We start from the raw sequence: 22796 nt of genomic DNA on the forward strand, positions 1-22796 counted from the left end.
ATACGAGGTCCACCATCTCCTGGACTTCTGAATCCACCATGGGGTCCTTCAGTACCTCGTGGACTGGGAAGGCTATGGCCCCGAGGACCGTTTCTGGGAACCGACGAACAACCTACATGCCCCTGACCTCATGCAGTAGTTCCACACGGCCTACCCTGACTGGCCTGGCCCATCTGGGGAGGGGGTTCCTGCGGGGGGGGGATAGTGTCATGAGCCCTGAGGAGGGGGAGCTGGAAGGGTTAACAGACCAGGAAGAACCAACAGCTGGCCCATCAATCACTCTTCCCACATTCCAGGCACCTGTGCCGGCTGTTGACAATCAGTCTCTTCCAAGCTCTTCCCCTCCCATCTCAAGAATGTGCAGCCATCTTCGACAAACACTGACAGAGCACAGACACACGCCAATGCTTCCAATCTCTTTGCCCTGATTATGTAATGTAATGTAATGTAAAATTTTATTTATATCCCGCCCTCCCCCGCCGAAGCAGGCTCAGGGCGGCTAACAGCATTTCAAGTAAACAATACAATAATAAAAACAGTAAATTCACATTAAAATTCACATTAAAAACCAGTCAATAGTCAATAATTAATTAAAACATTCCTAAATTAACACTGGCGGTAAACGTTATTAATCTGGCGGTAAACATTAAATTCAGTTATTGGTGAACGCCTGTTTGAAGAGGGCGGTCTTGCAGGCCCTGCAGAACTGGTCTAAGTTCCGCAGGGCCCGCACCTCCTCTGGGAGTTGGTTCCAGAGTTGTGGGGCCGCAACGGAAAAGGCCCGAGTGCGGGTGCTTTGAAGTTTAACTTCTTTTGGCCCAGGGATATTCAGTCTGCTTTTCCCCACTGACCTCAGTGCTCTCTGGGGCTCATATGGGGAGAGACGGTCCCTCAGGTAGGTCGGTCCTTGGCCATATAGGGCTTTAAAGGTTATGACCAGCACTTTGTACTGGATCCGGTATACGATTGGCAGCCAGTGCAGTCCGCGCAGCCCCGGCCGTATATGTTCCCATCTTGGGAGACCAAGTAACAGCCTGGCCGCCGCGTTCTGCACTAGCTGCAGCTCCCGGGTCCGGTACAGAGGCAGCCCCATGTAGAGAGCGTTACAGTAGTCCAATCTTGAGGTGACCGTCACGTGGATCACCATTAGTAGGAGAACTACGGCCACTCAGAGAGCAGGCTGATTGAGGCACCCATATAGCTCACACCCGGGACTTGGCAACCTTGTGGAAGCAACAAGTCGATTCCCTGGCTTGCATCCACATTCCTTCCTGATTCCAGTTTCTGATCGGTTTGAACTCCTTGGCACCTTGACCCTTTGGCTTTGGACACTGACTTCTGCTTCTGGTTTGCAATTTTGCTGTGGTGACTCGGCTCCTGATTGACTTCTTTGACTTTGGACTGGCTTTAGACTCCCTCCTGCCTGCGCCCTGAGAACGTGACACCAGAGGAGGGCGACAAAGATGGTGAAGAGTCTGGAGACCAAATCCTATGAAGAAAGGCTGAAGGAGCTGGGGATGTTTAGCCTGGAGAAGGAGCTAGGGATGTTTAGCTGAGAGGTGATATGATCACTATCTTCAAGTACTTGAAGGGGTGTCATATAGAGGATGGTGTGGAATTGTTTTCTGTGACCCCAGAAGGTAGGACCAGAACCAATGGGTTGAAATTAAATCAAAAGAGTTTCTGGCTCAACATTAGGAAGAACTTCCTGAGCATTAGAGCGATTCCTCAGTGGAACAGGCTTCCTCGAGAGGTGGTGGGCTCTCCTTCCTTGGAGGTTTTTAAACAGAGGCTAGATGGCCATCTGACAGCAATAAAGATCCTGTAAATTTAGGGGGAGGTATTTGTGGATTTCCTGCATTGTTCAGGGGGTTGGACTAGATGACCCTGGAGGTCACTTCCAACTCTATGATTCTATATAGTATTTTCCTCTGTTGTATACTATGTTGGGTTCCTTTGGGAAGAAAAACAGGGGTAAAAATACTTAAATATAAATAATTAAATAAAATCCAGAACTTTCCCATGGGCAGCAGTATTTCCATCCCTGCAGCAAGACTTTCTTGCCTCTCCTTGCCCCAGTACTATTCAAAATGTTCCCTACATTTTGGGCTGCAGTGGAAAGAAGGGGGCAAGGAGGAAAGCTTTGGCAGGTCCAGGTCTCATTTTATCTGGGACCTAGAGACAATGACACAGTGTGGAATTTTAGTTTGTAGGCTACAGAACATACTGCAGTTTGTTGCTTTGCATCACAAAACACTAAGATATGCTGTGTATTGGTTAATCTTTAATATCCCGGTCATATATAAGAGGAGGAATGGAGGGAATGTAAGCTTTTCAGGATAAACTATCATTTTCTAGAGAGATTGAAGCAAAAAGATTGAAGCAAAAATAGACTCTCTACTCAACTAATTTGCCATTATTAGCTATAAAAATTAGTTTTGAAGAGAAACTACAATTTAAATTAAAAAATACCAGCAATACCGGTCATATTAAGTTCTTTTTAAAAATGCTAATCAATTATACAACTCCCTCCTTGAACCCATGCATTACCTACCTCAATTTTTTCAGTCATGCAGTTTACTAGTGAATAATTTGAAGATACAGGAATATTGCTTTCATTACAGTGTTTTAGACAAACATTCACTAGCTGCTGACGATACTCTGCTGTTAACACTCCACTGTAGACAATACATGCAGCTGAAATAAGAGCATCACCCACAATCCCTTGAAGTCTTTGATCCATGTTGTTAACCATTTCTTTCCAGCGTTCCTAGAATATAAAAATTTACAAAATATTTATAGCCAAGCAAAATATAAACCAGTGGTCCAGCATCTTGTTTCACCAACCACTTCACCAACAGAGAGATCCTCCATGTGATCTCCTAGCATGGGGATTCAGGAGTTTAGAAGAAGAAGATATTGGATTTATATCCTACCCTATACTCTGAACTTCAGAGTCTCAGAGCAGTCACAATCTCCTCTACTTCCCCCCCCCCACAAGAGACACCCTGTGAGGTAGGTGGGGCTGAGAGAGCTTTTACAGCAGCTGCCCTTTCAAGGACAACTCCTGTGAAAGCTATGGCTGACTCAAGGCCATTATCATCTCTGGACATGGAGGTTCCCTTTAGTAATCATATCTAGTAGCCATTGATGGTTCAATTCTCCATTAATCTGCCTAATCTCTTTTAAAGTTTTCCATGCAGTGAATCCCACAATGTAATTACCCATCAAGTGTCTGACCGATTTCGCACTCACCCTTATGCAGCTCTCACGTCTGTCTTCTCAGCACGGCATCCTCACGATTTCCCACTATTTGCACCAGGGGTGCAGCAAACATCGCAGTTTTCGTGCAGCAAATGGAAACCGCTAAAAACCAGTTTCCTTTTGCTGTGCGAAAACCACGATGTTTGCTGCAGCCCTGACGCAAATAGTGGGAAATTGGGAGGATGCCGTGCTGAGAAGACGGACATGAGAGCGGCATAAGGTGAGTGTGAAATCGGCCTCTGTCTTTAATGCCATTCAACTTCCCTGGATGCCCCTGAATTCTAGTATTATGGGAGAGGGAGAAAAATATGTATCCCCTTTCTACATCCTATGCATAAGTTTAAAAACCTCTATTGTGCCCCGCACCAGTTATCTTTTATTTAAACTGAAAAGCACCAACTGTCAGGTGTGGGTTCATTGAAGCTCACAAGCAAGCAGACTTGGTATTTTGGAACAAAGTTGCATTTATTGGATACTTCAGAGTTGTTCCAGCATGGCAGGCATTGGAACTGGGGCAATCACGAAAATCTCCAAGTCCCAGTGATCGTCGATCCCCACGGGGATCCTTTGGGTCTCTTCCACACAGGGCTCGCCCTTCATCACTGTCCCGTCCATTTGCTCAAACTGGATCGGGCGGGGGAGGGGTTCTCGGGGCAGTTCTAGCATTTCCACTAGCCGGGGGGGTGATGATCTCGCTCATACACCCTGAATCTATGAGGGCTCTGGCATACACGAATCTTTTCAGTTTCACATTCAACAAAGTCAATGGGACAAATAAAAGTGAGCCAGATATGCTCACCCTCAGCAGTGCCGTGACTTCAACGACCTGCCATCCGGCACCTATCAGTGCAGGTCGCTCCCATTTCCTGCCGGCTCGGTTCCCCAGGGGTCCTCCCCTAGATCTTCCAGCATTATAGAATCCTTGTCTAGCACCATCGATAGAGCGGTGCTGCTCGGACTCGGCTCTTTAGGTCTGGTTGACTTCTTGGCCCCCACTGGTCCCGGCTTGGAGGTCAGGGGGGGCCCCCGGGGAGGGAGCTCTGGGCAGTTGGCCGCCAGGTGATTCGGGTCTCCGCACCGGTAGCATTTGCGGGTTGATGGAGGGGGTTTTGCTGCTCCCCCTCCTCCCTGGCCCTTTTTGGCCTCCGGCTTTGCGCTGGGCTTAGCCTCCCGCCCGGGTTTGCCCCCTTGCTGCTGCTGGCATTGGAGGGCCACCATCTTCATGTTGGTTTCAACCTCGCCCACTAGCTGTATCCACCCGAGCAATGTGGTGGGTCTCGCTTGCCCCAGGGCCCGATCCAGCAAACTAGCGTTTAGACCCCGTCGGTAGGCCGTTATTTTCATCATCTCGCTCCAGCCTCGGATCTTGGCGCAGTGGGTCCGGAACTCGGCAATGTACTCCCGGATGGTCATCGTCCCTTGCTGTAGGTTCTGGAGCGTCACAATGGCCCTGGTTCCTTGTAGCGGGTCCTCGTACTGGGACAGCAGGGCTTGGAGGAAGCCCCCCATGGTGTCTAGCTCGGGCCCCCTGGTCTCATACAGGCTCATGTACCATCTTTGGTCAGCCCCCTTCATCTTCAACCCCAAGTAGTCCACTCGGCTGAACTCGTCTGGGAAGGTGTCCCCCCAGTAATGCATGTAGCTGTTTGCTTGAATTATGAAGTACTCCACTCACTCCGGGTTCCCATCGAACATAGTGTCTAGTTCTCAGGACTTTGCTTGTCTCCCCAGTCTGGCTAGGGCCACTGGCACGCCCGGGATGGCCGGGGCTGCTGGCGCTGCTGGAGCGGCCGGGGGTGCGGCGGGTGGCAGTCGAGTCAGTCTCCCAACTCCCCCCATTAGGGCCCGGTCGATCTACTTTTGGACCTCTTGCAGCATCAGGGCCATGTTCTCCTTCATTTCGCGCCTCAGATCCCGGGCTAGAGTGGACACCTCTCCCCTCAGCACCTCGACTGGCTCCGGGCACTTCAGCAAGGTCTCGTCATCCTCATCCTCCGACCGCTGGTCGACGGGGTTGGGGGACTGTACGTGCCTGGTGGCGAATCCCCACCACCTCCTGGGTTCCCCCTCGGGCCCGGTCGGTTGAGGATGGCCTCGTGCCGGATCATGGCCTCGTCCATTAGGGTGGTCGAGGTGCGGGGGCACCACGTTCTCGAGGTTATGAAGGGTTCTTGTATGTGCGTCGTCTCCCCTCTTGGTAACGTGCCTCACCGGGGACTTCGAGATGTTAATCGGTTCTGATGGCTCTCGGTCGCCGGGTGCTTTTTCAGCCATCCGCTACAAAATTACCCGCGCTGATAAACCTTCGTAGGGATCAGTTCCAAAATGTCAGGCGTGGGTTCATTGAAGCTCACAAGCAAGCAGACTTGGTATTTTGGAACAAAGTTGCATTTACTGGATACTTCAGAGTTACTCCAGCATGGCAGGCATTGGAACTGATGGAGATCAGTTCAAATCATTGGCATTTAACCTTCTACATCAAAGCAATCTTTTCTTTCCCTCATTTCCCAAAACAAAAGGTTGCTTTTGCATGTGAGATTTTTCCCAACGCTCCCCCCTTATCTCTTCAGTTGGTGGTTACATTTCCCAGAGGCAATGTCCTTGGTGCCTCTGGAGAGGAGGTGAGAATCTGGCACATACTGTCTACTTCAAAGAGACCTTGGCAACCTTTGATATTCCTGGGAAGCTACTCTCTACTTTTCCCCCCTCCCTCCTTGCTACCCTGGCCTCTATGTTAGTGAGCGTTTCTAGGCATTGATCAATATGGATAGTAACAGCTTTTATCAATATTGTAAATGAACAGAGCCTGACACCAACAAAGCAGGAGTCAAGGTGCACCTTTAAGACCAACCAAGTTTTATTGAGAACGTAAGCTTTCGTGTGCTCTCTAAGCATACTTCATCAGACGAGGGGATCAGGTATTGTGGGCTGAAATACATGCAGTTTGTTGTTTAAGAGTGCAAACTGGCTGTGGTCACATGATACAACAGTGTGGCTTGGCCATTTGGTCTGGATAACCATAAAAGGTAATAAAGTTCCCTGCCAATTAGTGTTTTTGCAAATCACAGAAGGACATGTATTTCCTAGTTGTAGGCTACCTAATTTACTTATCAGCATCAATCTATACATTATAAACATCATTCTAGTCTACCATTAGAAAACAAGAATACATAAAATGAAAATGGATTAAGTATATGTAATGAGATGAATAGCCAATATCCTTTATCTGAGTATGTCAATATAAAACATTATTCTGATACACTATTAAAAAGAGAGAAATACATTGGAATACTGTGGATGTATAGCTATACTCATTGAGAGTGGGTTTAGCGTATGTAATGAGATAAAAAACCAATATCCCTGTTCAGTCCTGGGGAGGTGTTTGTTCCAAGTTTCATAATAATTTGTAATTCAGCAATTTCTCTCTCTGTTCTGTTCTTGAAGTTCCTTTGCAGTAAAACAGCTACCCTGAGGTCACTCATTGAATGCTTTGGAAGGTTAAAGTGTTCTCCCACAGATTTCTCAGTTCTGTAACTACACCATCTCAGGCTCATTCACTTGTTCATCTTCCAACATTATATATGCCATTAAATGCCAACAATGCCCTTCAGTTCTCTACATAGGGCAAACAGGACAAACCCTGTGCCAAAGGATAAATGGACACAAATCTGACATTAGGAATTACAGAACTAAAATAAGGGATATTGGCTATTCATAGATTGTATAGATTGATGCTGATAAATAAATTAGGTAGCCTACAACTAGAAAATACATGTCCTTCTGTGATTTGCAAAAACATCAATTGGCAGGGAACTTTATTACCTTTTATGGCTATCCAGATCAAATGGCCAAGCCACACTGTTGTATCATGTGACCACAGCCAGTTTGCATTCTTAAACAACAAACTGCATGTATTTCAGCCCACAATACCTGATCCCCTCATCTGATGAAATGTGCTTAGAGAGCACACGAAAGCTTACGTTCTCAATAAAACTTGGTTGGTCTTAAAGGTGCAACTTGACTCCTGCCTTGTTCAACCTCTTCATACCAACACGGCTGCCCTCTTGGATCTATCTACATGAAAAGCCCAGATTATCTAACCTTTCCTCATAAGAAAGTTGTCCCCTTATTTTTTAATATGTGGCAATCGGAACTGAACACAGCTCAAATGTGGGCCACACCATAGATTAATATAAGAGCATTAACAATATTAGTCATATTATTTTCAATCCCTTTCCTAATAACTCCCTAGCATGGAGCTCATCTCTTTCACCACTGCTCCACAGTGGTGCAGTGGTGCATGCTGAGTCAACATTGTCATCAAGTCAGTGAACTGGCTTGAAAGTCAACTTCAAAAAGAGACCCCAATTCTAACTTGTTACCAAAGGACTGGTGAGAATGTTCCCAACAAAGTGAAGATGCCTGAGTGACCATATTGGAAACTAGACTGGAGGTGACTACAGGTAACCACTTATTAAGCACTATCAAAGCAGTGAGAAGTTAACTGCAAAGGAAGGCAGCTCTGTCCTCACTGTCCTCACCCATCTCACAGAGGTCTGAGAGGAGCAGAGCAACTCTGATAGCTGAGACAGCTGGAGAAATTGCTGAGAATTTCTGAGTTTTGAAGGACTTCATTCTGAGGTTTGGGGGCTGCCTAAAATTCTGAGGTGTGATAGCTGGGGAACTGCTCTTTGTTTGCTTGACTGCTCTTTGTTTGGTTGACTGGGCTAAGGGTGAAAGAGATTGAGAGTGATTGCTGCTGATTGCTGAGGAGGGCCTTTGCTCCACCCTCTTTGCATTTTAAGCTGCGCCTTGCCAAAGGGCGAGAGCTAAAGGGCTCTTGGCCTGTGGCTAATCGCCTGGGGGCTCCCTAAGGACCAGGAACCCAGATCCCTGATTTCCTTGTTCTCCCAATAAGGTAAGTTCCCAATAAGGTAAGTTAAGGTAAGGTAAGTTGACCCTCCAGAAGGGGAGCCACTTAAACAAACAGCATTTAAAGAGGTGCGGTCTCATTTGGAGTACTGTGTGCAGTTCTGGTCGCCGCACCTCAAAAAGGATATTATAGCATTGGAGAAAGTCCAGAGAAGGGCAACTAGAATGATTAAAGGGCTGGAGCACTTTCCCTATGAAGAAAGGTTGAAACGCTTGGGACTCTTTAGCTTGGAGAAACGTCGACTGCGGGGTGACATGATAGAGGTTTACAAGATAATGCATGGGATGGAGAAAGTAGAGAAAGAGGTACTTTTCTCCCTTTCTCACAATACAAGAACTCGTGGGCATTCGATGAAATTGCTGAGCAGACAGGTTAAAACGGATAAAAGGAAGTACTTCTTCACCCAAAGGGTGATTAACATGTGGAATTCACTGCCACAGGAGGTGGTGGCAGCCACAAGTATAGCCACCTTCAAGAAGGGTTTAGATAAAAATATGGAGCATGCTAGAAGTGTTCGAAGTAAAATTGGTGAATTGGAATGTTTAGTGTTGAGAGAAAATATAGACATTGTGGGAATTTCAGAAACTTGGTGGAATGAGGAGAATCAGTGGGACACGGTGATTCCTGGATATAAGCTATATCGGAAGGATTGGGAGGGAAGGGTTGGAGGTGGGGTGGCTCTGTATGTCAGAGAGGATATACGGTCCAGTAAGACTGAGGTCAGAGAATTAGATTCACTTTTAGAAATGCTTTGGGTTGAAATAGAGGGCCCAAAAGGAAATTTAACTATGGGAGTTTGTTATCGCCCACCAAATCAAAAGAGAGAGGACGATTATAATATGATGGAAGGCTTAAAGATAGCGGCTAAACGTAAAAACTGTGTCGTAATAGGTGATTTTAACTACCCGCAGATTGATTGGGTCAGTATGTGTTCTGGTCGAGAGAAAGAGATTGAGTTTCTTGATGCTCTCAATGACTGTGCTATGGAGCAGATGGTCTCAGAACCTACCAGGGGTGGTGCGATCCTGGATTTGGTCCTAAGTAATGCCCAAGACTTGGTGAGAGATGTAAAAGTGATTGCACCGCTTGGGAGCAGTGACCATAATGTTATTGATTTCACCGTTTGTATAAATAGGGAGTTATCCAAAAAGACCGCCACAACCACATTTAACTTTAAAAGGGGTAAATACACTGAGATGAGGAGGCATGTGAGGAGGAAACTGAAAGGAAAGGTATATACGGTCAAAACCCTTGGGGAAACCTGGACACTATTTAGTGGTAAACAATTTTATTAGTAACATATGGTAGCAGAACTATATCTACAACTTATAAAGAACTGTTTAGCATCTTTCACAATAGGAATAGTTTGAAACAAATACATAATCCTTGGTAGAATATTCATTTTTATTGCAGCTATTCTGCCCAACAATGACAAGTTGAGCTTGTTCCATTTTAACATATCTTCTTCTATTCTGCGCCATAGCTTCTCATAGTTGTTTCTGAACAAATCAATATTCTTCATTGTTATCTCTACCCCTAGGTATTTTACCTTAGAGGTAACTTCACAACCCGTTAGTCTTTGTAATTCTTGTTGTCTATTTACCTGCATGTTCTTGCACAAAATTTTTGATTTTTCTTTATTTATATAGAGTCCCGCCAGCTCCCCAAACTCTTGTATTCTTGTTAATAATAAAGGTGTAACTTCTATGGGATTTTCATTTATATGGACACTATTTAAAACTATAATCCTAGAAGCTCAGATAAAATACATACCACAAGTTAGGAAAGGCACAAACAGGCATAGGAAAAGGCCTGCATGGTTAACAAACAAAGTAATGGAAGCTGTAAAAGGTAAGAAGGACTCCTTTAAGCATTGGAAAACCAGACCAAGTGAGATTAGTAAAAGGGAACACAACTGTGGCATATCAAATGCAAGACTGTGATCAGGCAGGCAAAAAGGGACTATGAGGAGCATATTGCAAAAAACATAAAGACCAACAATAAAAATGTCTTCAAACATATTAGAAGTAGGAAACCAGCCAGGGAGGCAGTGGGTAAAAGGATTACTGAAGGAGGATAGGGAAATGGCTGAGAAGCTAAATGAATTTTTTGCTTCTGTCTTCACTGTGGAAGATGAGAACTTTTTGTCCGCCCCAGAACCACTAATGTTGGAAGGGGTGTTGAAAGACCTGAGTCAGATTGAGGTAGCAAAAGAGGAGGTCCTACAACTGATAGACAAATTAAAAACTAATTAGTCACCGGGTCCAGATGGCATACATCCGAGAGTTCTGAAAGAACTCAAAGTTGAACTTGTGGATCTTCTAACATAAATCTGTAATCTTTCATTGAAATCTGCCTCCGTTCCTGAGGACTGGAAGGTAGCAAATGTCACCCCCATCTTTAAAAAGGGTTCCAGAGGAGATCCGGGAAATTACAGGCCAGTCAGTCTGACTTCAATACCTGGAAAGTTGGTAGAAACCATTATCAAGGACAGGATGAGTAGGCACATTGATGAACACGGGTTATTGAGGAAGATTCAGCATGGGTTCTGCAAGAGAAGATCTTGCCTCACTAACCTGTTAAATTTCTTTGAGGGGTGAACAAACATGTGGACAAAGGAGACCCGATAGATGTTGTTTACCTTGACTTCCAGAAAGCTTTTGATAAAGTTCCTCATCAAAGGCTCCTTAGAAAGCTTGAGAGTCATGGAGTAAAAGGACAGGTCCTCTTGTGGATCAAAAACTGGCTGAGTAATAGGAAGCAGAGAGTGAGTATAAATGGGCAGTCTTCGCAGTGGAGGACGGTAAGCAGTGGGGTGCCGCAGGGCTTGGTACTGGGTCCCATGCTCTTTAACTTGTTCATAAATGATTTAGAGTTGGGAGTGAGCAGTGAAGTGGCCAAGTTTGCGGATGACACTAAATTGTTCAGGGTGGTGAGAACCAGAGAGGATTGTGAGGAACTCCAAAGGGATCTGTTGAGGCTGGGTGAGTGGACATCAACGTGGCAGATGCGGTTCAATGTGGCCAAGTGCAAAGTAATGCACATTGGGGCCAAGAATCCCAGCTACAAATACAAGTTGATGGGGTGTGAACTGGCAGAGACTGACCAAGAGAGAGATCTTGGGGTCATGGTAGATAACTCACTGAAAATGTCAAGACAGTGTGCGATTGCAATAAAAAAGGCCAACGCCATGCTGGGAATTATTAGGAAGGGAATTGAAAACAAATCAGCCAGTATCATAATGCCCCTGTATAAATCGATAGTGCAGTCTCATTTGGAGTACTGTGTGCAGTTCTGGTCGCCGCACTTCAAAAAGGATATTATAGTATTGGAGAAAGTCCAGAAAAGGGCAACTAGAATGATTAAAGGGCTGGATCACTTTCCCTATGAAGAAAGGTTGAAACGCTTGGGACTCTTTAGCTTGGAGAAACGTCAACTGCGGGGTGACATGATAGAGGTTTACAAGATAATGCATGGGATGGAGAAAGTAGAGAAAGAGGTACTTTTCTCCCTTTCTCACAATACAAGAACTCGTGGGCATTCGATGAAATTGCTGAGCAGGCAGGTTAAAACGGATAAAAGGAAGTACTTCTTCACCCAAAGGGTGATTAACATGTGGAATTCACTGCCACAGGAGGTGGTGGCGGCCACAAGTATAGCCATCTTCAAGAGGGGTTTAGATAAAAATATGGAGCATAGGTCCATCAGTGGCTATTAGCCACAGCGTGTGTGTATATATAAATTTTTTTGCCACTGTGTGACACAGAGTGTTGGACTGGATGGGCCGTTGGCCTGATCCAACATGGCTTCTCTTATGTTCTTATGTGCGCTGCTATTCCTTATTACTATGTGGAGCCACCACTGAAAAATCCTTTTCAACTCTAGAATTTTCATTTTGGATGCTATTTTGGGTTGTCAAATTTAAAAAGAGTTATGGCTCCCATGGTGCCATGAGGCCCATCTTGAGAAGATTTTATCCCAGCAAAGCATCAGTATCTCACTTATGATTGATCTTTGGCCAAAGTTATGCAATAACCACATGTTCCATGGCATAATGATAATCTGTGGTCTTAAACTCTAGCCAGGTTGCTTGGGCAATGCAAAATGGTGCCTGAAGTCTTGCACAAGAGCTCAAGTACCATTGCTCTGAATTGACTCTATGCATTGATGTGACCCAGACACTTGTGCAGATTGCAAGATCCTATGGGGGCAGTGCCCCAATTAGGGGCTAAGGGGAGGAAGTTGAATTTTTCTGCCAAGCTAGGGGTTTCCCCAGATATTCTCCTTTATACCTGGCTCTTCTGCATGCATTCTAATATTTACATGGGAACCAGTACTTTGCAATAAGATCCAGTGTTATTACATCAGAATGAAAGAAACTGAAAAAATACCATCTCATCCTTCAGAGCTGTGCTTAATACAGATGCACTTTTTAAACGTTGTGTTGTCTGATCTTTTCGAATTGCTAGTATTTCTTGTTCAGCAATACTTTGTTCATATCTTGCTTCTAAATTTTGCTGATGCTGTTCAATCTGAAAAGTTAGAAGTTTTATTTCTAATGAAAAAAAATGTATTTTAGCAATAGATAAAATAATAGAGGCATAGAGTTGGAATAGACCTCCAGGGTTATCTAGTCCAACTCACTACACAATGAAGAAAATTAAAAAAAAATACCTCCCCCCCACTCACATCCCCAGCGATCCCTGCTCCATGCCTAGAAGATGGCAAAAACCTCCTGGATCCCTTGGCAAACTGGGTTGGAGAAAAAAATGCTGCCTGACCCCAAAGCAGCGAACAACATTTCCCTGGGTGTGTAAGAAAGGGCCATGAAAACTAAGCACTAATCAACCCTTCCTGTCCTTCCTCTAATAATCTGCCTAAATTCATAAAATCAGCTCAGATTTAGATGGCCATCTAGCCTCTTTTTGAAAACCTCCAACGAAGGAGAGTCCACCACCTCCTGAGGAAGCCTGATCTGAACTGAATGGGCCAACAGGGCCAGCTGTATACATATCAGGTTCCCACTCTGGTGCACCATAAGCCCATTTGAACCAGCAGGGGAAACCCTGAATGGTCAAGGAAGCGCAGGAACTAGAATCCTGCTCCCATTGTTATGTGAGTCCCAAGCTCAGTCCTTCAGCTCCACTGAGCCCATGTATGAGCACCAAAGTGCAAGGAACCCCAGACACAACAATATCCTTCTTAAATTGTGGTGCCCAAAACTGAATACAGTATTCTAAGTGAGGTCTAATCAGAGCAAAGTAAAGAGATACCATCACTTCACAAGATCTGGACACTATATTTCTGTTGATACAGCCCAAAACCACATTTGCTTTTTTAGCTACTGCATCACTCTGCTGACTCATCTTCAGTACATTGTTTACTAAGACCCCTAGATCCTTTTCACACATACTACTGACGAGACAAGTTTCCCTTTAATTTTACCTACCTAAATGCAGAACTTTACGCTTATCCCTGTTAAAATTTAATAAGCATTCCCTCTATTCCTTCACCAAAGTCATTTATAATGATGTTGAACAAAACAGGTTCCAGGACAGATCCCTGAGGCACTCCACTTGTCACTCTTCTCCAAGAGGATGAGGAACCATTCACAAGCATTCTTGGGGTGTGATCTATCAACCAGTGCAGATCCATCTAACAGTAACAGGATCCAAATCACATTTCACCAACTTGTCAACAGAAATATTATGTGGAACCTTATCAAAAATCTTACTGAAATCAAGATAAACTATGTCTACAACATTCCCCTGATCCAGCAAGATAGTAACTTTCTTTTTAAAAAAGGAGATAAGGTTAGTTTGACATGACTTGTTCTTGAGAAACCCATGCTGGCTCTTAGTAATAACAGCCTTCTTTTAATGCTCAAGGACTGACTGTTTGATGATTTGTTCTAAAACTTTCCCAGGTATAGACGGGTTGGTAGTTTCCCAGATCCTCCTTTTCCCCCTTCTTGAAGATGGGGACAACATTTGCCCACCTCCAATCTTCTGACACCTCACCTCTTCTCCAAGAATTCTCAAAAATAATTGCCAGAGACTCTGAAATTACACCCGCAAGTTCTTGTAGTACTCTTGGATGCAATTTATCTGGCTCTGATGACTCTGTTTTTCACCTTTTCATTTAAAGAAATTAGGTGTTTATGTACTACCACTATGCCAATCCTAGGCTGCAACTCCCTTCTCTCATCATGGGTTCTATTTCTGCTATGTTGAGCACCTTTTCCCCTCACAAGAGAAGACTGAGGAAAAGTAGGAATTTAGCAGTTCTGCCCTCTTTTCATCTCCTGTTACAATTTCACCTTCCTGCCCCACAATGGGCCTCCCATGTCCTTGCTCTTTTTCTTTCAATATAATAGATACTGCTATTATTATTAGATCTAACTTTTAGAAAACGTACAGGTATCTATAGGAATTGGTCCATATGCAGGTAACTTTCAACACTACTACTACAACTATTACAACAACAACAACAGCTACTACTACTACTACTACTACTGAAATTTGTGGATTGCTTTATCCTGGCCGATGCCAGGCTCCAGGTTCTACTATATCATAGGTGCTTCTAGTGTTTTTAATTTGACTACACACAATTTATTCTACAATTTACTTACCTTGTCATCAAATTAAGTCAGTGATTTGTTTATTCATTTAGAATATTTATATTCTGCCTTTCAATTAAAATGTATGATAATAATTATTACAATAACTTTAAAATGTTAAAGAGACTAGGAATTTAAAGCATAAGCTTAATAGTAGGGTAAAAATGAATTTTGAAATACCATCTAAAATTTAAAAACTTTTGAAGTGGCAACGGACAGTGGTGGACTGGGTCTAAAAATATTAGTTGCCAGGAGACATAGGGGGTCCATCCACAACTATAAGACTATCATTTAATTTTTGTAATAAATAAATATTTTTTTAAAAAAATGCGTAAGTGGGAATATATATATATAGTAATTATGGTGTACATATATTGTACATATTACTGGCAGTATACCAAATGTAAATACAGATCGCATTTTCTCCAGGGGAGCTGATCACTGCCAGCTGGAGATCAGTTGTAAAAATGGGAGATCCCCAGGCTCCACCTGGAGGTTGGCAACTCTAAATAAGTAAATTTTAGCTGCATTACAGTAATAATACTGGAACGTCTAATATATTTTCAAGCTACTAAAAGGTCCTTAACATTTTTAACATATTGTCTAATGCAGGGCTCTTTTTCTAGCAGGAGCTTCTCTGCATATTAGGCCATGCCCCCCTGATGTAGCCAATCCTCCTGGAGTTTACAGTAGGCCCTGTACGAAGAACTCTGTAAGCTCTTGGAGGATGGGCTACATCAGGGGGCATGGCCTAATATGCAGAGGAGCTCCTGCTAGAAAAAGAGTCCTGGTCTAATGTTTAAGGGGGCCCACTTCATCAGGGGCCCACTTGCCATCGGGCAAGCTGACACACTGGCTAGCGATCTGTATTTACATTTGGTATACTGCCAGTAATAAGTACAATATATGTACACCATAATTACATATATATATATAATTACATAAAATATAATTACACACACACACACACACACACACACACACACATATATATATATAATGATTAAAGGGCTGGAGCACTTTCCCTATGAAGAAAGGTTGAAATGCTTGGGACTCTTTAGCTTGGAGAAACGTCGACTGCGGGGTGGCATGATAGAGGTTTACAAGATAATGCATGGGATGGAGAAAGTAGAGAAAGAAGTACTTTTCTCCCTTTCTCACAATACAAGAACTCGTGGGCATTCGATGAAATTGCTGAGCAGACAGGTTAAAATGGATAAAAGCAAGTATTTCTTCACCCAAAGGGTGATTAACATGTGGAATTCACTGCCACAGGAGGTGGTGGCAGCCACAAGTATAGCCACCTTCAAGAGGGGTTTAGATAAAAATATGGAGCACAGGTCCATCAGTGGCTATTAGCCACAGTGTGTGTATATATAAATTTTTTTGCCACTGTGTGACACAGAGTGTTGGACTGGATGGGCCATTGGCCTGATCCAACATGAACATATGAACATATGAAGCTGCCTTATACTGAATCAGACCTTTGGTCCATCAAAGTCAGTATTGTCTTCTCAGACTGACAGCGGCTCTCCAGGGTCTCAATGATGATGCCTGTTAAGGCCAAGGCATTCTGTGATGAAAGTTTCCCCCCTCTGTGAAAGTGCTGACTAGTCACAGGCAGGTGGTGAGGCTGTACCTGGCTACTTTCCAGCTAAAAGGGAGATGGCCCTTTTATGGCTTCTCTTATGTTCTTATGTCTGCCACTGGCAACGGAATATCTGTAATGATGGCAGCAAGAACAGGAAAAGTATAGTGGGGTTTTTTGTCCCCTTGTTTCTCCCTTTAGCCTCAATGCACGACAGATCATTCCTTTCCTTGTGAAAAAACAGTATAACGATGAGAAAACAACTAAAAGAAAAATGTATCTCAAGAATGAATAGTTTATTTTTAAAGCTGATTTCATGGGGAAAGTATGCAACGCTAGTTCATACCTCCATGCAGCCATTAGACTGCAACCCAGTTCACTATCTCCATTCATTTCATACTCTGCAAGATCGGGGGTGGTGGAGGGGAGGATTCCAGCAGTTCCTTCCATAGCTTCCAGGCATTATATAACATTTTCCTCTCACTCCTGCTGAACTACTTTACTGGAAGTTGGGATATGGGAGAAAGGAGTTATCTCCAGAATGTGGAAGAGGAGATTAATGGAAAAAGCTATCTTTTAATGGAGATTCATGGAAAAGGCTAAAGGAGAATACTTGTTTCACTCTAGCTAATAAAGGCAATAACTGCATTTCTAAATATAGCTGCTAAGTAGGGTTGCCAGGACGAGGCTGGTAACCAGGAGATTCAACGATGAGGGCCCCTCTATGTCAGTAATATATTGATGTTTTTGGATTTGATGGTATCATTTATGGCACAACTGGAAGTGACATCTCTAGCACAGGGGTGGCCAAATTGCGGCTCAGGAGACACATGCAGCTCTTTCACACATATTATGCAGCTCTCAAAGCCCCCACCACCCTGTTGACCAGCTTGGAGAGGCATTTGTCTCTTTAAATCCCTTGTTCAAGCCAAGCCAGCATGGGGGGCTTGGAGAATGCATTTCAAGTTGTTTTCTTTCCACCTCTCCCTCCTAAATTTCTTTCTTTCTTTCTTTCTTTCTTTCTTTCTTTCTTTCTTTCTTTCTTTCTTTCTTTCTTTCTTTCTTTCTTTCTTTCTTTCTTTCTTCCTTCCTTCCTTCCTTCCTTCCTTCCTTCCTTCCTTCCTTCCTTCCTTCCTTCCGTCCCACTTCTCTCCCTCTCTTTTTCTGTCTCTCCTTCTCATTTGTTTCCAGTTGAGGAAGCTAGAGAATGCTTGCCAAAATATATAACTTTCAAGAAAAATTTAAGGAAACAAATAATTCTAGTTATCTAGTAGTTTAGTATATTACCATCAAAGATCAGTTAAAAATTTTAATAAGATGCTGTGCCAGCAGCTTAAGGCTGCTTTTATTCTTGCCTGATGTTCCTTCTATGTGTGTGTGTGTGTAATAATATATGTACAGAGAATCAGATGGGGGCATGGTTGGAGTCTCATGATTTGGTGGCCAGAGTGAGTCCAGCCATGTTCATGTCTTGTGGCTCTCAAACATCTGGTGTTTATTCTATGTGGTTCTTACGTTAAGCAAGTTTGGCTACCCCTGCTCTAGCATTTGGCCAAGAAGAAGAATTGGTTTTTATACCCACTTTTCTCTACCCTAAGGAATATTAAAGCAGCTTACAATCACATTCCTTTCCTCTTCCCATAACATGCACCTTGGGAGGCAGGTGAACTTTATAGTAAAACAATATAATACAATAGGTGTATTTGAATTGTATCTTATTTAACAAATAATAAAATAATAGTAATATATGACAATAAGAACGATCTTACCAAGATTAAACCTCTTTGTTTTTCAGCCAGTTTTTCATGGGCACGCTTTAATGCATCCTCTGCTTCTGTTACTTTGGCTTGTTTCGGGTCTACAAACTAAGTAAGATATATTTATAATTCAATGTAAATTAAGAACTGAAGTGCATATTGATCTTCTTCATGGCTTCTGAGCATTATACACATGGGAATTGAAGCATGCACAGATTCAATTTAGATAAAATTCTAGACTTAAGTTTAAAAGAATTTTTTAGTGGTGCCTCCAACTACTAGTAGTAAAGGATAGCAGCACACATGTTCAGAGAGGGGAGAGCTGTGCTTCCAACGCAGTTCTTTGACTGCTACACAACAGACTTCATGGCTGGGTCCAGACTGGCATTTTGAGCTGGTACATGGATGGGACACAGGTGGACCAAATGCACACATCCACCTCCTGTCCCACTCCCACTCCCAACCCGTCCGAGGGGCCCGTCCCATTTGTGCTGCAAAAAGCTACCACTTCTGAAGTGGTAGCTTTTGTGGTGCGAGTGGCGGGGCTCAGGGGTGGGAGCAGGATAGGAGGTGGATGCATGCATTTGGCCATGCTTTTTTGGTCCACCCATATCCCTTCCCTGTGCAGGTGCAAATGCCGGTCTGGACTCAGCCCATGAGGAACTTTTTTTAAGAGCTAGGTGACTAGGTCCCTTTTTATCAGAAAACTCCATATCATAGACACACAACCTTCTCTTTCTTCTCCTTTGTTTCAGATACTGTCATTTCTCCCTTTCATTAGACTATGTTCAGGGGGAGGTGGGGGACGGGGTCGCTTAAGTCCCCAACCCCTCATTTCTCCATTTTTAAAAATGGCACAGACAATTACCTTTACACATTTTGTCTCCAGTGGGAGAAACGTGAACACCATCAAGTAAGTGAAGTAGGTCAACAGCATCAAATCATCTCCTGCCATCACTATCTTAAATTTACTTAGGAAGTCTGCCCCATCTACTCCTTACCAAGTGCTCTCTTTTGGCTCTGATGGATCCCCTATGTGGATACCAATGCAGAATTAATGTAGAGAAGAAAAACACGGTGCAGTGGGAAAATAATTTTATTGTATTTCACTTGACAATGAAGCCAAAATACAAACCTGCCTGTTTTCTTTAAAAATTTCTCTTTGAATGTTGAAAGGGTGCTACATGCCTTTGATACCCACTTAACTCTTGCATTTTACATTAAAAAGGCAACTGACTTCTGCAAGGATTCTCACCTGTTCAGCAGTCAAAGAGGGAAGAGAAAAAGGCTTAAAATACGCACACAAGGCCTGACCAAGTGGACTTCTTCCACCATCTCATTCTTCTTCCAACAATCTAGGTGTTTATCTCCAGACTGCCTCACTGGCTTCTCAACCAGATCCATGGCAAAAAATCCACTTGCTCAAGCCTTTGTGCAAGGAATACCCCCATTTCTGATATTTGCAAAGCAGTAACATGGTTGCAGTCTTCTCCATATCAGACTTGATGAGTGCAGAAGGAATTCCCTTTCCTCAGCTAGCACCCCTCCCACATTCACAGAGTTGTATATATGATGTGGAATTAAAAGTATACATTTTTACATGTTGGCTAGCGGCTGGATTACACTCTGTATGAGAAAGATAATATTCAGAAAAATGGTGGTTTTTTAACTCTACTTTTGGATAAAATATATTTGCAAAACTGAGCTCATATTAAAATGTTAATATATATCTTTCATCAGATAAATTCTAATAATGGAGTTTATTTTGAGGAAAATATTTCTAGAAGGATTTGGAAATAGTAGATGTAAAGATACCTTTTTTACTATACGGTAATTATCTAAAGCTAAAATCCATTGACAGATGGAGCAGCAGGCAACAGATACAAGTCCCACTTTTGCTGGGCTAAAGTCAGGTGACCTCACATATTTTTTCAGCTGTAGAAGCACCTGAAATGAACACAGATCAGTTACAACCAACAGAAACAAAACTAAAAATTGATGTGTTCAGGACTAAATATCAAGGAAATAGGTGTAATTTCCTATATTCTTTTCCTCCACAATGTTCTATACAATAGGTTGCAATAGTCAATTTCATTCACCAGGCACAAGCTTGCGGAGAACCGCTTGTGCCCGTTAAATTAAATTGATTATTGCCTTTGCATTTAGTATACGGAGCACTGGTTCCAGAAAAGTGATTAATTGTCAGACGAAGGATCGACCAAAACATTCCCCATTTTACCTAGGAAGTGTGTCATTTTAATTCTGAAGCTTGTTCCTATTCTGAAGGAAAATGTCTGCACCTGTTGGGTACTTCTGTACTGAAGAAAAAAGGAACTCTTCATCTATTGGGGACTCTATATCCTTAAACAACAGAGACTGAATTTGCAACATTATTTAATTCTTTATTTAATAGACTGTTGTGTTTAATATCAATACTGGAATTGTTAACAAATTCAGAAATAGTTCTTGTTACATGGTATTCAATATATGGAAGTGTTGCACTTAATATTTTTGCACGGTTATCTCCAGGTTTCTACCTATTCTGTTTCCCCCCCTTATTTACCCCAACTGAGGATTGGCAACCCTAGTGAGCTCAGGGGGAAGGAGTGTGAGATAGGGCCACGGAGAAAGTTTTTTCTAATGTGTAACATCTAAGATTTTTAATGCAAAACTTTTCTCCAAAATAATTTTTTAAAAGGAAACAGACAGTATTCTACGAAACATTCTGCTTCCTCAGATAATATTTTTACAGTTACACTGGCCAGGAAACAATTTTCTCATATGCACTTTATCCTTTCTGAAAAGAACAATAGCATACAATATTAGCATATAAAGTTACAAAACAGTCACTGGTTCTTATGAAATGAAGACATCCTTTTGAACATTTCTAGTTGAAGAAAAAGACAATTAACTGGGCACTTCATTCTTTTACCTTTTCAGGCAGATTATCTTTATCAAGAGTAGTTAACTTCTTGAGAAATCCAGGGTCTGCAAGGAGTAATTTTGCTGATGCCCAAGTCGGTTTCTTTTGAAGAAGAACACAAACTGCATTCATAACAGTTAATACAAGTGGAGGAGGGCGAGCATACACTCTGTATAATATAAAGAAGAAGATATTTGGAAAGCGAACTATACTGTTTGAAATATTCAAAATAGTTTTGTTAAGGAAGTAGAGTACTATTCTAATGTAAGGTAAGGTTACTTGGGTTGGGCAAAAGAAGCTACATGAGGACTGATTTTCTGCTTTCCTGATCCACCTATGCCCCACTATATGGGGTGAAGGTCAGGCAGCAATCTTTTGCTTCCCCTCCCTATACTAAAGCCACAACTTCTGCCAGAGCCAAGCAAAGAAGCGAGAGAAAGGGTGTAATTCTGTTGAGAGTTATACTGTAAAGCAAACACACTTTAGCACACAACTAGACAAGATACTGGTGAAATCAGTGACTGGATCTTCCTAGCATTTTTTCTTTGTAAAAAGAAGCTGATTCAGATGAAGATGGGTAGCCATGTTAGTCTGTCTGTAGCAGTAAAAAAGAGTAAGCTACTGGACCCTTACTCTTTTCTATAAAAGCTGATTCAGTTTGGGAGTGCAGCATGGTGGGAAATGGGCTGAACTCCTTCCCTCTGCACCATTATGGATTTCTTATTTGTTTAATTTGGAGAACATACAAGTAAAATATGTGGTCACTGTGGTGTTTCCTAGGGATCATGTTACCAGATTTCATTCATATATATATATATCCCCAATGGTGCCCCTTATCTGTGGATATTTAAATCTGCAGATAAGGGATACACTTGCCCTAAACAAGGGAGATCCCTTAGGTTTGCAGAAAAATCTGATAATTAAAAAAACACATTGAGGGCTAAACTCTCCCCAAATAAAAAAAAAAAGTCTGTACATGCACACAGCCCTGGCGCTAGAGGCTCTGCCACTCCAGGCAGAACCCCATGCCACACCTTGGCTCCATTTGCGTGTGTGCAAAGCACATGTGTGCTGCATGATGACATCACCTGGAAGTGACATCATTATATCAGGCACTTTTCTGAAGCGCTCTTTCTTGGCTCCAAGCAATCGGAGCCAAGAAAGCAGGGCTCTTTTTCTAGCAGGAGCTTCTCTGCATATTAGGCCTCACCTCCCTGATGTAGCCAATCCTCCTGGAGCTTACAGTAGGCCCTGTACTAAGAGCCCTCTAAGCTCTTGGAAGATTGGCTACATCAGGGGGACGTGGCCTAATATGCAGAGGAGCTCCTGCTAGAAAAAGAGCCCTGCAAGAAAGAACGCTGGGCACCCCCCCAACCAGCCCTCTCCATGTTTGGAGGGAGATGTTTGGGGGGCACATCCTTCTTTCTTGGCTCTGAGCACTCGAGGCTGAGAAAGAACCTTGGCACACCCCCTGCCCAGCCCTCTCTGAGCTTGGAGAGAGCTGGGCAGGGGGCATGTCATTCTTTCTCAGCTCCAAACACTCAGAACTGAGAAAGAATGCTTGGCACACTCCCCACCCAGCCCTTTCTGGTGGAAGCATTCTTCACTTTTCTTTCCTAGAAGGGTGTTTAGTATGTGATACGTAAAACTAAGTCACTACAATAGTTGTCAGAAATGTGTGTCTTGGCACTAACTAATCCATAAGAATTCAT

The 22796-nt window shown here is 43.1% G+C and overlaps 1 protein-coding gene across 1 annotated transcript in view; it reads right to left on the reverse strand.

Moving 5' to 3' along the window:
• Window positions 1-22796, reverse strand: part of LOC132576335 (dynein axonemal heavy chain 14-like) — a 75938-nt gene that overhangs the window by 39718 nt on the left and 13424 nt on the right. Inside the window, exons 4-8 of the mRNA XM_060245435.1 lie at window positions 21094-21253; window positions 19977-20108; window positions 18174-18269; window positions 12589-12729; window positions 2555-2770 (exon numbers count right to left, since the gene is read on the reverse strand). Coding sequence (XP_060101418.1) covers window positions 2555-2770; window positions 12589-12729; window positions 18174-18269; window positions 19977-20108; window positions 21094-21253 — 745 coding nt within the window. The remainder of the gene's footprint in view (window positions 1-2554; window positions 2771-12588; window positions 12730-18173; window positions 18270-19976; window positions 20109-21093; window positions 21254-22796) is intronic.

Source organism: Heteronotia binoei, chromosome 1, assembly GCF_032191835.1.
Source record: "Heteronotia binoei isolate CCM8104 ecotype False Entrance Well chromosome 1, APGP_CSIRO_Hbin_v1, whole genome shotgun sequence".
NCBI classification, from domain to species: domain Eukaryota; kingdom Metazoa; phylum Chordata; class Lepidosauria; order Squamata; family Gekkonidae; genus Heteronotia; species Heteronotia binoei.